This window comes from Monodon monoceros, unplaced genomic scaffold (genome assembly GCF_005190385.1).
Source record: "Monodon monoceros isolate NGI ecotype Baffin Bay Population unplaced genomic scaffold, NGI_Narwhal_1 Super_Scaffold_7, whole genome shotgun sequence".
In the NCBI taxonomy this organism is placed as follows: Eukaryota; Metazoa; Chordata; class Mammalia; order Artiodactyla; family Monodontidae; genus Monodon; species Monodon monoceros.
Genome location: NW_021703784.1, coordinates 31,242,027 through 31,259,558, shown reverse-complemented (window position 1 = coordinate 31,259,558; position 17,532 = coordinate 31,242,027). Strand labels below are relative to the sequence as shown.

Here is a 17,532-nt window from a genome sequence, read left to right as displayed (position 1 = left end):
AACTGGGAGGCAAGCCAGGAAAATACTAGTCCCACTTTGCACATCCAAAAACTAAGGTCCCGGGCTTCCCTGGTGGCGCAGTGGTTGAGAGTCCGCCTGCCGATGCAGGGGACACGGGTTCGTGCCCCGTTCCGGGAAGATCCCACATGCCACGGAGCGGCTGGGCCCGTGAGCCATGGCTGCTGAGCCTGCGTGTCCGGAGGCTGTGCTGTGCAATGTGAGAGGCCATAACAGTGAGAGGCCCACGTACCACAAAAAAAAAAAAAAAAAAAAAAAACAACTAAGGTCCCTTGAGGTCACTGCCTCCATGGCAGAGTTTACTCTTAAAGCCAGCTTTGCAGGTTCAGAATTAGTTGTCTCCTCCATCTTGAAGCCACCATTGTGTTGTAGGATGAAAAGATTCCTTGCAGAGGGAGTTAAGATAGCAGAGGAGTAGGAGGACGTGCAGTTCATCTCTCCCCACGATGCATCAGGAATACATCTACAGATGCAACAGCTCTCACAGAATACCAGCTGAACACTAGCAGAAGACCTTCAACACCAGAAGGGACTATAAAGATCCCTGAATAACTGGGTAGGACGAAAAAAAGGAGGGAGAAGGAGGAGGAGAGGAAGCGGGATGGGACCTGCACCTCGGGGCAGGGGAGCTGAAGCAGAGAGATTCCCAAATTCAGGGAAACCCCCCCTCCAACAGGGAAATCAATTGGGACAGAAGGGAAAAGCATTTGAGGCTGTCAGAAGAGGGTGAAGTGGCTGATCTATGGCAGACGGGACAGAGTGAGAAATATACAGGTGGTCTGTACCACAGCCCTATGTGCCCCAGACTGGGATGTGTGTGCACAAGTGTGCAAGGGGGCTGGGAGCTGGACTGTGGGATTGGAGAAGAGACCCGGAGTGAGAACTACTGTTGGCTGTGGGGATACAGACTGGGGACGGGAGGGAGGAAATCCGCAGCAGGGAATGCCTATGGAGGAAGACTGGACTGCCATGGAAGCAGGGCGCTATTACAGGGGGAGGAGCCGCTACTGTAACCTCTCTCTCCCCACACACCGGCACCAATGAAAGAAGCCTTCTCAGGGCTGGCCCTCACATAGCTTATGCTGAGCACCAGAAAAGGCCCTCACTTGGGCCATATCTCTTGTGCCCATGGCCACCAGCTTCCCTGTGCATTTGGTGCCACCAGGGGTCCTGTGATCCAAGCAGCCATACCATCTCTGCACCCCGTCCTCACAGGGGCAGACCCAAGAGCTCCAAGGCAGCCTCAGGACCAGATTCCTGTGGGTGGACCACAGGGAGAGGTGGGGATAAAACCAAAGCTGAACCTCAGGAGCAGGGCGACTAAGGAAGAAGATCAAAAATCTTTCCATCAGCTGTTCAAACTTCAGATTAAATCCCCGTGATGAGCTAGGCAGACCCTGTGTCTATGGAATATCTGAGTAGACAATGAGTGTTTCCACAAATGAAAACAGTCTAGCTCTGGCAGCTGTGGAATTTGGGGGCCAGCACACGCAAGAATTAGGCCTGATCAGAGTCTGAGTGGTTCCCACAGGGCCCACAGCAGGTCCAGAGACCAGCCCAGAGGCAGAGGAGGGCCTCCTGGGGAGGCAGAGGTGGGCTGTGTCTCACTGCATGTGCAAGGACACTTACAGTGGACACCCCAGGGAAACATAATTATTACTAAGAATTTTATCATGTTTTCATTCATTCTGTTGTTGGTTCTGGCTTTTTTGTTTGTTTCTTTTTCTTTCTTTTTTTGTTTGTTGTTGTTATTGTTTTAGTTTTATTTTTTTTTAATTTAGTCTTTTGGGATCTTCATGTTTTATAACTTTTTAAAATATATATTTCTATTTTTACTTTGCTTTTCTGTTGTTCTGTGTTCTTTTCCCTTATTTTTATTCTTCTTCTTTTTCCTTAATATATTATTTATTTTAAAAATATTTCCATTTCTACTTTGCTTTTCTGTTGTCCTGTGTTTTTTCCCTTTTTATCTTATTTTATTATTATTTTTTAATCCTTTTTATTGGTTCTGTTTCCTTACTTTATTCTTCAGTTGGCACACTGCTTTGGTTTTGTGTTTTTGTTAGTTTTGATCCTAATTGTTTGATTTTGCCTTTGAGTTCCTCTATTTGTCTGGTTGTTCTTTGCTTTTTGTTTTATTTGGTTCTATTTTTATTTCTTTTGTATGTGTGTGTGTTTCCTTGCTTCTGTTTTTGTTTGATTTTACTTTTTACCATTTGTCTGGGGTTTTGTTAGTCTTTCTTTTTTTTAATCCCCTTTATTGTGGGAATGAGTGACTTGTGGGGTCTTGGTTCCTCAACTGGAAGTTGGGTCTGAGGCTTTGGGGTGGGAGCAGTGAGTCCAGGAATCTGGACCACTAGAGAATTCATGGCCCCAGGGAAGATTAATCGCCAAGAGCTCTCATGGAGGCCTCTATCTGAATCCAAGACCCTGTTCCACCCAAATGCCAGCAGTTCCCAGCGCTGTACGCTTCACACAAAACAACAAACAAGACAGGAACACAAACTCACCCATCAGCACACAGACTACCTAAAGTCATACTAAGCTCACAGACACCCCAAAACACACCACCTGACATAGCCCTGCTCAGCAGAGGAAAAGACTCAGCTCCACCCACCAGAACACAGGTACCAGTCCCTCCCATCAGGAAGCCTACAAAAGCCACTGGACCAACCTCTCCACTGCAGGAAGAGAAAAGAGGAAGAGGAACTATGAACCTGCAGCCTAGGGAAAGGAGACCTCAAATACTGTAAATCAGACAAAATGAGAAGACAGAGAAATATCTTGCAGGCAAAGGAGCAAGATAAAAACCCAAAGATCAAATAAATGAAGAAGAAATAGGCAAACTACCTGAAAAAGAACTCAGAGTAATGATAGTAAAGATGATCTTGGAAATAGAATAGAGAAATTACAAGAAATGTTTAACAAGGTCCTAGAAGAACTAAAGAGCAAGCAAACAGTAATGAACAACACAATAGATAAAATTAAAAATATTCTAGAAGGAATCAATAGCATAACTGAGGCAGGAGAACGGATAAATGAGCTGTAAGATAGAATGGTGGAAATAACTGCCACAGAGCAGAATAAAGAAAAAGGAATGAAAAGAATGGAGGACAGTCTCAGAGACCTCTGGGACAACATTAAGTGAACCAACATTCGAATTATAGGCATCCCAGAAAAAGAGAAAAAGAAAGGGACTGAGAAAATATTTGAAGAGATTTTAGTTGAAAACTTTCCTAACATGGGAAAGGAAATAGTCAATCAAGTTCAGGAAGCACAGAGAGTCTCATACAGGATAAATCCAAGGAGAAACATGCCAAGACTCATATTGATCAAACTAACAAAAATTAAACACAAAGAAAAAATATTAAAAGCAGCAAGGGAAAAGCAAGAAATAACATACAAGGGAATCCCCATAAGGTTAACAGCTGATCTTTCAGCAGAAACTCTGCAAGCCAGAAGGGAGTGGCAAGATATATTTAAAGTGATGAAGGAGAAAAAACTACAACAAAAATTACTCTACCCAGCAAGGATCTCATTCAGATTTGACAGAGAAATCAAAAGCTTCACAGGCAAGCAAAAGTTAAGAGAATTCAGCACCACCAAACCAGCTTTACAACAAATGCTAAAAGAACTTCTCTAGGAAGGAAACAAAAGACAAGAAAAAGACCTATAAAAACAAACTCAAAACAATTAAGAAAATGGTAATAGAAACATACATATCAAATATTACCTTAAATGTAAATGGATTAAATGCTCCAGCCAAAAGACACAGACTGGCTGAATGGATATAAAAACAAGACCTGCATATATGCAGTCTACAAGAGACCCACCTCAGATCTAGGGACACATACAGACTGAAAGTGAGGGGATGGAAAAAGATATTCTATGCAAATGGAAATCAAAAGAAAGTTGGAGTAGCAAGATTCATATCAGAAAAACTGACTCTAAAGACTATTTTAAGAGACAAGGAAGGACACTACATAATGATCAAGAGATCAATCCAAGAAGAAGACATAACAATTGTAAATATTTATGCATCCAACATAGGAGCACCTCAATACATAAGGGAAATGCTTACAACCATAAAAGGGGAAATCAATACAAACAAAAGGGGAAATCAACAGTAAGATAATAATAGTAGAGGACTTTAACACCCCACTTACACCAACAGACAGGTCAACCCAAATGAAAATAAATAAGGAAACACAAGTTTTAAATGACACATTAAACCCACAGCCAACATCATTCTCAATGGTGAAAAACTGAAACCATTTCCACTAAGATCAGGAACAAGACAAGGGTGCCCACTCTCACCACTATTATTCAACATAGTTTTGGAAGCTTTAGCCACAGCAATCAGAGAAGAAAAAGAAATAAAAGGAATCCAAATCAGAAAAGAAGTAAAACTGTCACTGTTTGCAGATGACATGATACTATACATAGAGAATCCTGAAGATGCTACCAGAAAACTACTAGAGCTAATCAATGAATTTGTTAGAGTAGCAGGATACAAAATTAATGCACAGAAACCTCTTGCATGTCTATACACTAACAACAAAAAAATCAGAAAGAGAAATTAAGGAAACACTTCCATTTACCATTGCAACAAAAAAAATTAAAATACCTAGGAATAAACCTACCTAAGGAGGCAAAAGACCTGTATGCAGAAGACTGTAAGACACTGATGAAAGAAATCAAAGATGATACAAACAGATGGAGAGATGTTCTTGGATTGGAAGAATCAACATTGTGAAAATGACTATAATACCCGAAGCAATCTACAAATTCAATACAATCCCTATCAAACTACCAATGGCATTTTTCACAGAACTACAACAAGAAATTTTACAATTTGTATGGAAACAGAAAAGACCCTGAAGAGCCAAAGCAACCTTGAGAAAGAAAAATGGAGCTGGAGGAATCATGCTCCCTGACTTCAGACTATACTACAAAGCTACAGTAATCAAGACAGTATGGTGCTCTCACAAAAACTGAAATATAGATCAATGGAACAGGATAGAAAGCCCATAGATAAACCCACGCACCTGTGGTCACCTTATCTTTGACAAAGGAGGCAAGAATAAACAAGGGAGAAAAGACAGCCTCTTCAATAAGTGGTGCTGGGAAAACTGGACAGCTACATGTAAAAGAATAAAATTAGAACACTTCCTAACACCATACACAAAAATAAATTCAAAATGGATTAAAGACCTAAATGTAAGGCCAGACACTATAAAACTCTTAGAGAAAAACATAGACAGAACACTCTATGACATAAATCACAGCAAGATCCTGTTTGATGCACTTCCTAGAGTAATGGAAATAAAACCAAAAATAAACAAATGGGACCTAATGAAACTTAAAAGCTATTGCACAGCAAAGGAAACCATAAACAAGATGAAAAGACAACCCTCAGAATGGCAGAAAATACTTGCAAATGAAGCAACTGACAAAGGATTAATCTTCAAAATATACAAGCAGCTCATGCAGTTCAATACCAAAAAAACACACAACCCAATCCAAAAATGGGCAGAAAACCTAAATAGACATTTCTCCAAAGAAGACATACAGATGGCCAACAAGCACATGAAAAGATGCTCAACATCACTAATCATTAGAGAAATGCAAATCAAAACTACAATGAGGTATCACCTCACACCAGTCAAAATGGCCATCATCAAAAAATCTGGAAACAATAAATGCTGGAGAGGGTGTGGAGAAAAGGGAACACTCTTGCACTGTTGGTGGGAATGTAAATTGATACAGCCACAATGGGAACCGTATGGAGGTTCCTTAAGAAACTAAAAATAGAACTACCATACGACCCAGCAATCCCACTACTGGGCATATACCCTGAGCAAACCATAATTCAAAAAGTGTCATGTACCACAATGTTCATTGCAGCACTATTTACAATAGCCAGGACATGGAAGCAACCTAAGTGTCCATTGACAGATGAATGGATAAAGAAGATGTGGCACATATATACAATGGAATATTACTCAGCCATAAAAAGAAACGAAATTGAGTTATGTGTAATGAGGTGGATGGACCTAGAGTCTGTCATACAGAGTGAAGTAAGTCAGAAAAAGAAAAACAAATACCATATGTTAATGCATATATATGGAATCTAAAAAATTGGTACTGATGAAACTAGTGGCAGGGCAGGAATAAAGACACAGACGTAGAGAACAGACTTGAGGACACGGTCAGGGGGAAGGGGAAGCTGGGATGAAGTGAGAGAGTAGTATTGACATATATACACTACCAAATGTAAAATGGATGGTTAGGGGTAAGCTGCTGCTTAGCACAGGGAGATCAGCTCGGTGTTTTGTGACGACCTAGAGTGATGGGATAGGGAAGGTGGTAGGGAGGCTCCAGCAGGAGAGGATATGGGGATATATGTATACATATAGCTGATTTACTTTGTTGTATAGCAGAAACTAACACAACATTGTAAAGCAATTATACTCCAATAAAGATGTTAAAAAAAAAAAGATTCCTTGCAGGGATCAAGAGAGAAAGATGTTGGAGAAATATGAGAGGCTCTGGATGTGAATCAATAGGTAATATTTGCGGAGCGGCTAAATGGAAAACAGCTTCAACTTGGGTATTTGCAAAGCACCTTCTTGGGCTCCTCCCCGTAAATCATGCCAAGTTTCACTTTGCTAACTGTAGGTTCAAACAGATTCTATAAAAGAAAATTAATAAAACACATCGTCTTAACTGAGAATGGCTCAAACTACTTCTAAACAGGTATCTGGTCAGATAGTATAAATAAGATCACAAGGAAACAGCTCTACCCCTGTCATGAAATAGTCAATTAAGGTCATGGGGAAGAACTTTGAGGTGTGGAAGTATCAATACATATGCTGTCCATGCACACTATTCCATATTATAGTGGTTAGGAGCTTGGGCTTTTAAGGTTAGATATACCTGTAATCAAATCCCAGCTCTTCTGTTTTTTAGCCATGTGAACTTAGGTAGCTTCAAATCACTCTATGAGGTAGGTGCTATTATTATTTTCAATTTACAGATGAGAAAACTAAGGCTTAGTGAGAGTAATTGTTAAAGAAATCACACATTGCAAAGCACATAGCAAGCATTTGATAAAACATAATTATTTTATTTATATCATCAAAGGCAAGATCTGAAAACAGGCCATTTCTTGACATTTGTCAGTACCTATGGAGTTTAATGCATCTAGCCTTTCTTGTTTATAGTGCTCAATTCTAGATGTATCTTTAGTCCTTTTGGAGATAAAAATGTAAGACTCAAAACCAGTACTCTCTCGAATTCCAAAAAAGCTCAGGTGAAATTAGATATTTCAAAGGAGGGTATGACCCTTCAAGTATAGAGTAACATTTTTAGTAGAAACTACATAGACTGAAAAAGTAAAGTACAGGAGCTCTGTGCTGTTTCATATCTTGACTTAAAAAATTGTTTCCAATTCACTGCTAATTCTCAAGACATATTCCAAGCAAAAACAAAACAAAACAAAAACCAACAATTAAAAAATAAAATAAAGAATAAGACTGCTTTTAGAAATGCATGTTTTTTTTACCTTGGGAATCCATTTACAAATATTTTCATATTTTAAGTTTTCTCAGATTGAAATGTAAACTGACTTACAATGAGATGTCGGCAGTTCATTAGCCAGACACAGCACTGTGATTTTGGTGTTTTGAAAAAGTGAAGCTGGTGGTTCGGCCTTTGGCTCACACATCCACACCATACGTTAATAAATTAGAAGTGGGTGGTTGCCCATTAACCTTTGAGTTATAAAGAGATGACTGATAGTGGGTTAATAGAACAGAGTTTAGAGATTAATAGACATGAAATACCCTGTTAAAAGCACCCTGTCAAAGGGTCATCTTAGTTGGATTTTACATAGTAGAAGATATGTTATGGTGTGTAATTTTAATGTCTGGATCTATACATAGAATAACATTTGCTTGATAGAAATCAAGAGGGTGGGGGAAAATGCATGCCTTAATTCTCACTAATCAACCCTGTGGGCTTTGGAGAAGGGCAGACCTGGATTTGATACTAGGTGCAAACACTTACTAGCTGCATGACTTTGGACAAATTACTTAATCCCTTAAAGCCTCAAAATTCTCATGTGTAAAACAGGGGTAATGTAAGTACCTACTTCCTAGGGTTACTGTGAAGATTATATGAGATAACAAATGCCACTTCCAGGCCCAGGGTTGGGATGAATCAATGGCAATTATTATTGTTGTTGTTTTCATCATTTCATAAACAATATCCAAGTAGTCTAAGTACCTAGGCACAAAATTGTGCTAAAAAATAATAAAGCCATTATGGGATTCCTGAGGATAAAAGATATTTCCACATGCTGAGGTATGGGTAAGTCATTCTAGCTTATACATGAGTTAACTTGAATTTTATGCTAACTAAAATTGCCTGTTTGTGGCCTGTCAAACATACATTGTACACCTGCTTTAATTATTAAGTAAAGGGCACATTGACCAGAAGTAAAGAATATCCATGTTAAAAGTAACAATTAAATGCCTCTCTTCCTGGGAGGCCAATGCTGGCTCTCCTTCGATGATAAGGCTCCCTTTCCAGGTGCCAAGGCCATACTGACTTGCTGTGTACATGCTAATCTGTTGGGGTTTTTTTTCAAACCTTGAAGGAACATATCCCTGATTTGTTTAATGTTCTTTGTTCTGACAAGATATAAAACTGTGCTGAAAACCATGCTTTTTCAGATCAGTTCCTCAGAGTTATCTGAGAGGCTGTCTTCCAGGCTATAGTCCTCAAATAAAACTCTTTTCTATTCCTATTGTAGATTGTTTATGGATTCTTTTCATCAACATTGGGTATCACTTTAATGTACTGAAAATAAAATGATTATTCATTCATTCATTCTTTCAACAAATATTCTACAAATGTTCAGCAAGCAATCAGCAACTAGTGCTGTGATAGATACAGCAGTCTTACTAACATGGGAGTTTGGTAAAATGAGATTATGTTCCTAAAGAGTAAAGAAAGTACAGAGTATCATTATCTATCTAGTGATCAAGTTAACCAGTCCTGCTTCTTGGGACCATAAGTAACTCTAAGGCTTTTCAGAATAATTGTCACTCAATGGCACATTGATCATTGAACCCTGTCACAGCTGATGTGAGGATGATTAACAAGCATTTTTACAGCACCTAATATGTGGGGTTGTGAGGGACATAAAAGGTAATCAGACACTACTCTAAAGAAAAAGTAAAAAGAGATGAGATACATTTTCAAACAAGAATTGAAGACAGACATTTTCCTAGGTTTGTCAGACGCTACTGACTTTTATTTTGATTGTTGCCACAGCAGTGGATACTTATTTAACTTAATAGAGTGTTTGATAAACAGGTTTTATCCTTTCCTTCGCATAGAAATTCTCAGGTCCCATTGAAGCCAGGAAGATTGAAGAGCAGCAATGAAGGTAAATAGGTGCTTCAGGGGCTGAGGTCTCTCAGGGTATACGCTGTTGCACGTAACCTCCATCCCTAACTGTTGACTTGCCTTAGATCTAAAATTTTGCCAGAATGGATTTTTCCTGCCCATCTATTTAAACTGATCGGAAACTCAAAGGCAAGAACAAACAGACTCATACACTTAACTGCATTTGTTCATGTATCTGTCTCTCTTGAATAGACTCAAATATCCTTCAGAACAAAGACTGTATCTTACTCACCTTTGAGTTTCCAGCACAGTGGGTGGCACACAGCAGGTAACCAAAACTTTTGTTGTGTCATATAAAGCATGACTGGGTATAAAACATACCTGTGTTTGAATTTTTGCTCTGCTACTTAACAACTATGATCTTGAAAGGCTACTTTATTTTCTGGCCTTTTGATAATTTCTCCTAATTATGGAGAACTTAAATGCTGCTATATCATAAAGTTAGAGTGTAAATCACTTAGAATGATTCATGAAGCTCAACAGTGGTCCATTTCCTCCTTCCCCTTTGGTCTGGATCCCTGCCCTGTGCTTCTGTAGGCTATTTAGCATGCAAGTGACACCTTTGTCACCCTGCTAAGGTCTGATAACAGTCACACTGCCTTTCTGCTAACAAAAACTGCTTTTCAGCTCAGTCAGTTTCTTAGACGGTATTTCTTTTTCAAATAATGCCAGGAATTTTTGAACATTTTGAATGCCAGAACATAGCAACAGTTTAAAAATGGACAAAGCAGAGTGTCTTCCCTTTCCTCAAAGTCAGTGGCAGAGGCATCTGGAGGGCCATGTGCCTGTTTAGATACACACACCCCAGGAAGACATGAAGGATCTGGAAAAGCTTCAGAAAAGCTGCTTATCTAGAATGACAGGGAAGAGGGCAAACTCTGATGTATAGAGGGGGTAATTTTAGGGTAATTAAAGGAAATCTTGTTTATTACCACAAACAACCTAAAATATAAATATATTCAAAAAAGGGTTTAGAGACATAAGTCATAGGTACATATTGATATACTAAAAGGAAGTTCTGAATTTGGGAGAATGAATTTGCTGAAAAAGCATCCCTGGTACTGATCTCCTTGTCTTTATGATAATTCTTAGTCTTGAGTCAAGGAGAAAAACGAGGAGTTATGCTCTGCTTCACCAGAATCAAAAACAGTCAAAATTCTGTGTGTGTTTTTTTAATCGATTTGGTGTTTTTTGCCAAAATTAGGCTTAGCCTAAGTTTTAAATTTAAGGTGGCTGAGGTTTCTTGCTACCAAAGCAAAAAATTATTTATAAAAATTCAGTATAGGGCTTCCCTGGTGGCACAGTGGTTAAGAATCCTCCTGCCAATGCAGGGGACACGGGTTCAAGCCCTGTCTCGGGAAGATCCCACATGCCGCGGAGCAACTAAGTCCGTGCGCCACAACCACTGAGCCTGCGCTCTAGAGCCCATGAGCCACAACTACTGAACCAACAAGCCACAACTACTGAAGCCCGCCCGCCTAGAGCCTGTGCTCTACAAAAGAAGCCACCGCAATGAGAAGCCCGCACACTGCAACAAAGAGTAGCCCCTGCTCGCCGTAACTAGAGGAAGCCCGCGCACAGCAACGAAGACCCAACGCAGCCAAAAATAAATAAACAAATAAATTTATAAAAAAAAGAAATCAGTATAAAAATTAAACTTGAATGGGTGAAACTTTTAAATCTGGTTTCTCCCCCATTCACTTTGAAGACCTACAATCCCTCAGGCCTATCGGTTTTCTTCTTATTCCTGTGGTTCCATCTAATTGTTAGATTTCTCTGTTGTGGTCTGGTTGTCACCCCCACATAGAGCCAGCTCCAGACCTGATGATACGGGTAATGAGTGCAATTTGTTCGGTTTAGAAGATTCAAGGTGCAAGACTACAATTGCCTGAGGAATTCAGTAGCAACTACTCCGGCCTCTTTTGTTAAAGGACTATGGGTTAATTATGGAAAAGGAGAATTTAGGAGGAGCTTAGAGAAGCTATATATTGGAGTTTACAAAATCTTTGTGAAAGTTCTCATTCTCTAACTCTCATAAAATATATTAGTTGCCTTTAAACAGAGATATGTTTTTTTTGTTCCTGTTGTTTGTTTGTTTGTTTTGCGGTACGCGGGCCTCTCACTGTTGTGGCTTCTCCTCTTGCGGAGCACAGGCTCCGGACGCACAGGCTCAGCGGCCATGGCTCACGGGCCCAGCCGCTCCGCGGCATGTGGGATCTTCCCGGACCGGGGCACGAACCCGTGTCCCCTGCATCGGCAGGCGGACTCTCAACCACTGCCCCACCAGGGAAGCCCCGAACAGAGATATGTGAAGGCTTTCCAAGGGGCCAGAGAACACTGATAGTTTTAAGGGAATAAATTTCCAGATCTTCAACTTTCCTAAAACTGATTTCCTTGAAAATAGATCTTTCACCCCTTTACAAAATAATTCCCCACTCTCACTCACCCATGTAGCAAACAATGGAGAATTCCCCTTTAATAATTAACCCAGGTACCATAGACCTGAGGGGCTTCCTGTATTTTCCTGCCCTAATACACACTCCTGTTGAAGATGAAGTTTAATGATAGAAATACAACATGCTGGTTCATGTTGGGATGTTCTAAATTTAGATGTATGGTGCAGTGTAGTGACAGGAACAATGATAATTTTTGCTTAATGTACTTTGCCTCTTCATTCTTCAACAACTGTCAAAGAATGCATCCTTCTTGAATGAGAGGATGGCAAAGAAGGTATCAGTAGGGAATACTGAATACAAAAATCACTTCTTCATGTATGTAAATGTGATTCTTTTAAATTATTAATACTCAGCTTTTGGATGTATTATTAGCTTAAAGGAAAGACATCTCAAATGGGCAAGGCAGAAAACGTTAGGAGGATGATTCCTTTTAATGTGATTTGGAAGGGTTTCCAGGACTCAAAATTTTCATAGGATATTGGCTAAAACACATGGATAAAACTTTTATGTGATTTTTTTCAGATTCATTGTGGATAATTCAGTAAGGCAGTTATCAAATCACATCAAGAAATAGTTATTCCAACTACAGTCAGCTCTTTTAATTTTATTACATAAAATAATTTATATTTAATTTTATTAATTTATATATCCTATTAACAAAAACTAAAATAATATGATAGCTGACAAATCAAGTTATTTTAGCAGGCTATAACTTTTTCTTTCACTAACTACACAACAAAAGTATGGACACGATTAATCCCATTAAAAATTCATTTCCAATAAGAACTGTGTCATATATTTAAAGTTTACTTTTCAAAATTTGTACGTATTTGTTATTTTGAAAAATTATGTTCAACTTATGTAGTTTTGATCAAATATACTGCTAATATGTGTTATATAATATATATCATATATATATAATATATATGTAATTGGGTGATCTATAAAGGACTTTACACAATAAAAAGCTATTACATCAGGAATCATATTTGTGGAGGAAATTGGACTGGAAATACAAGCTCAAGGAGAAAAGGAAAGATGTAGCTATTCTGAATGTTAAAAAGGAGGTTGTTTACTTATTTTTAAAATAGGTGATGTTATGCATAAAATCACAGCACTTAAAGGCCCCTAGATACATCTGAAGGAGCACTAAGAGTTCTATTTTTAAATGTCAATATTTACACTATGCAGAAATTATATCTTTTAAAAATATTTAAACTTAAAAATAAAAATATTTAGATGTCAATTTTAAAATGTGCACATGAGCACAGAATTTTTCAAATGTCTTTCAGGTGAAAAAGAAGCAAAAGAATTTGAAGACCATGAGCAGAAAGGATTGCCTGTGGCCAATACAATCTCTCAGGTCCCTGTGAGGCATCCCAGACCTCAGGTGGTCCAGACTCTGCAATCTTTGTTCCCTGAGACTCTAAGGGACTTGACTACTAAAAATACAAATAGAAGGATATGTGCTGACGTGTTTGCAGTATCAGTGTTTATTTCTTGGTGGCAAAATAGAAATGATTTTTAAACTTTTCTTCATTTTTATATTATTATTTTCTAACATGACCATATACTCTGAACAAAGCAGAGGTTAGGAGCACCCATCCTCTGTGCAGTTGAAAACCTGCATGTAACTCTCCAGTGGACCCTCGGTATTCACAGTTCCACATTCATGGATTCAACCAACCTGGGATTGTGTAGTACTGTAGTCTATATTTAGTGAAAATAATCCACATATAAGTGAACCCGCACTCTTCAAACCCATTTTGTTCAAGGATCAACTGTATCCTTCTAAAGTAAGAAAAGAGAAGTTACTTTTGAAGAGTAGAGCAGCAGACTTAGCAAGAAATCTCACCAGAGACACCAATCTCTTTAGCCCTGTCAGGTCCCATCCTGTTGTAAACTGAGGCTGGGCTGCTGGGAACAGGTTTAGCATCACAACACCGTGGATGATGGTGGATGGAGGATGTGCTTTCCCTGAGTTTACACACAAAGGCAATGGCAGCTCATCCTCGTATGAGGCTGTTCTTGCCTCTGTGGACCCAACTAGGCTGGAGAATGAAATATTTGTTTTAGAGTGTCCTGTCTGGTGAGAAAGAAAACCTTGTGCTTTTTTATTTTGTATTTGCCAAAGACTCTTTAAAAAAAAGTCAAGAACTGGCCTTTCTCCTTGTGTAATACAAGAACTTTTGTAGTCAAATTTCTAATTAGAAAAACTGCTGATTGTCGAGTTCTAGGATATACTTTTTAAAACATTTTTCTGAACTGCTATCCTCTTTTAACAGTAAACTAATGTAATATTTGCGAAGGATTTTTAAAAGATATTAGGGATAAAATACTATTAAAGAGATATGTGTTTTCTGAGAGATTTGTTTTTTATTTGCCTTCAAACCTTCAGAGGCAGGGCATTAAGCAGAGAGTAAGCCTGAGTAGAGGCTCTAGGTAGCTGCTAAAGAGAGTGGAACTACACAGAGAAAGTATGAACGGAGGGAAAGTGCCTGATCCATGTACCTTGCACCACCTGAGCAGAAACAATGTGTGGTGAACAAATAAAGGAACGTCCGGATCCTTAAATCCTCTTAATCCTAAAGGGGTTCTTACATTATGCAATGCATTTAGGGACAGTGAAAAATTCACATTCTGGTTAGATGTGATTCTTCTCACCTTTGGCCCACCTGCCCGCCCCCTCACTCTACAAGGTCATGCCTTATATTATAGTCCCTACACACAGGTCTTTTCCTCTCCTATTAGAATACAGACTAATTGAGGGTAGGATTACTGACTGAATTGTCTTTATGTTTGTACTACATCTCCATCCTCCCTTCTCAACTCTCCCCAGTACAATATTTGGTACAAACATGGGCTCAAAAGATGTAAGCAAGTGAACGAATGAATTAAGAATGTAATATTCTTCTGTGGTCTAGAGAAGTGTGTAAACAAAGATACAATTACAGAAACAGAGATGTTGAAACCTAAGCAGTGAAATTTCAAAAAAATTAAATACAAATTTTAAAATAATATTAATCAGATTTTGAAGAAACTTCTCTAATTGAAGATAGCATAGCTCTCTGACTCACTGAGTCATGGGAGTAAAGTGAGAAGTAGGAAAAACTGAGACAGGATTGTAAGTGATCATTTGCTTATCCTGTACCCTCAGCTGCCAGGTAGCTAAAGGAAAAGCAGCATCCTCCATCCTGGGGGCCATTGAAAGGTTCCAGTCACCATTTACCTCCCCCTCCCTGCCTGGATGGATAGGACCCAAGGATAGATGGGCACATGACATACCATGCTGGGTTTAACAGTGTTCCTTCAATGACAGAGGCACCAAGAAACTGCACAGGAGAGACCCCCAAAGTGTGGAATGTAGAGACATGCTTTCTCATAGCATAGAGAACAGAGAAAATAAAACCAATATTTATCTTTGTGTAATACTGTATTTGATGAATACAGGCCTGATTCCAAGCAGTGTATAGCTGAGTAATGGAGAAAACCTCACCCTAAATAACAGTAATGTACAGCAGAACGTGATGAACACTGTAAGACAGGTCAGATAACCTATGGAGGGAATTTAAAGGTGTATGTGTGTGACCTTAGACTAGGAATCTGAACTTTCACCCTTTCCAGATGTAGCACAAACCATGGGGAAAATGGCAGCATCTGACACGGTATCTCTCCACTTACCTTTTATTCAGAGACTGCTCAAACTTCCCTCGAAGCGACTACTTCTTCCATATCTACAAGCTTTTGTTTTGGATGTTACCTTGGCCTAAAATATCTTCTCCCTCATTCTCTGTCTTCCAAAATGCTACTCATTCTGCCATATACAGCTGAAACACCATTTTACATGTAACTTCCCCAACACCTAATGTGAATTAAATACTGCTTTCTCTGAACTGCTACAGCACACAGCTTATAGCCCTATCTAGTAGTTTCATTTCTCTTTATACCATATTTATGCATGCATGCATCTGTCTCTCAAGTCAAACTATGACTTCCTTTATCATATTCATCTTTCTGACCTCAACAGCAGCTATCACCATGCTCTGAATATAGAAACAGTGTTTTACAGGAGACAGAATGTGGGTTTTAGAGATCAACATCCATGGATTCTGATCCCAGCTCTGTCATTTTACCAGTTGTGGATCTTGGGCCTAACTTAACCTTTCTATGCCTCCATTTCTGCATCTGAAAAGGAACTAAGATCTTCTCAAGGCTGTGATAAGAATTAGACATAATAAATGCAAAATGTCTAGTGTATAGTAGATCATCTCCAAATGGTAGTGATCACAACTTTTACTCTATATAATAATGAGCTTGTAAAATTGCCTACTGTCTACGATACCTAACAGGGTGTGAGTACATAGTGGAAGCTTGTAAATATACCTTGACTTCGACTCTTAAAGACCTACCTTGAACTCTTTCTCAATGTTGGCCAGCACTGCCAGCTCATTGCTAAGCTCTAAAGCTGTCATGACTGGATCTTCACTAGACAATGACAGGTAAGCTGGGCTTGCCAGGCCTTTGTAGGCATTAATTCTAGATCTGGAATGGCTGAAGGAGTCATGCTTCTGTTTCTGGTTGCATTCGCTGCACTTGCAGAAATAGTCATGAGGCCGTTCAATCCGAGCACCCTTCCGCAAGAGAGTGTGCACAATTTCATATTCCTGGCAGTGGGCAGCCAGAACGATTGGAGTCACATCATGGGAGAACCGTGTTCCGTCTTCATCATAGGCATAAAAATCATCTTGCTGGAGTTCAGACTGACTGGGGCTGGTTGCTAACCGCTTGCCTTCAGCAAAAGCTGGATGACTGAGAATGGCTTCCACAATCCGAACATAACCTTTACTAATAGCTAAAAGTAAGGCATCCCCAACACGAGACAGATTTTCTTTCTTGAGAAGAAGTTCTGTAATTTCCAGATGTTCATTGGCCACTGCCAGCTGCAGGGCATTCTGGCCCATGTAATCCACACAGTTAACATTGAGTGAGAGGCATTCTTCTAACATCTTCCTTACCACTGGGATGTTGCCATATTCAGCTGCATCTAAAAAGCGTTCCTCCTCAATAGATAGGTTTGTTGAGTGATCATTAAACATGTATGCTGGTCCTCGGTTAGCTAACCTTCTCCCCTTCTCACGGAGAACTGTCTGCCGCCGGTGGGTCAGTCTATTGTCGGTGCCCCGGCTGTAATAAAATAGAAAGATTGTGAACAAATCATATTAAGAGCATCTTAGTGTGTAAAATGACCTACCATTCATCTAATGCAATCCTCAAGTATATTAGATGTTGTCTCATCATCTCTAGACAAACTATAATACAAATGAAGATGCATTTATTTGTTAATGGATTTCAAGAACTCCTCTTTTTAGAAAGCCAAGCACTTTGCAGATTTTGACATTTTAATTTGGGGTGGAGATTCTGGCAATTCCCATAATCTCTCTGTGCCATGCACACAGAGATTAATGTGTGTTTTTCAATCGCAGATATTATAGATACAAGAAAGACCCAAAATGTCACCGTTATGACATGGAGTGTAAAAATATACAAAATAAGTAGGAAAATAGCAAATCCATTCAAGTCA

The 17,532-nt window shown here is 39.2% G+C and overlaps 1 protein-coding gene across 3 annotated transcripts in view; it reads right to left on the bottom strand.

Annotated features, from left to right (window-relative positions):
• TRPC6 (transient receptor potential cation channel subfamily C member 6) overlaps positions 1–17,532 on the bottom strand; it is a 117,621-nt gene that overhangs the window by 33,168 nt on the left and 66,921 nt on the right. For all 3 annotated transcript variants that reach the window (XM_029208920.1, XM_029208919.1, XM_029208921.1), the window contains exon 2: positions 16,361–17,135. In XM_029208920.1, coding sequence (XP_029064753.1) covers positions 16,361–17,135 — 775 coding nt within the window. The remainder of the gene's footprint in view (positions 1–16,360; positions 17,136–17,532) is intronic.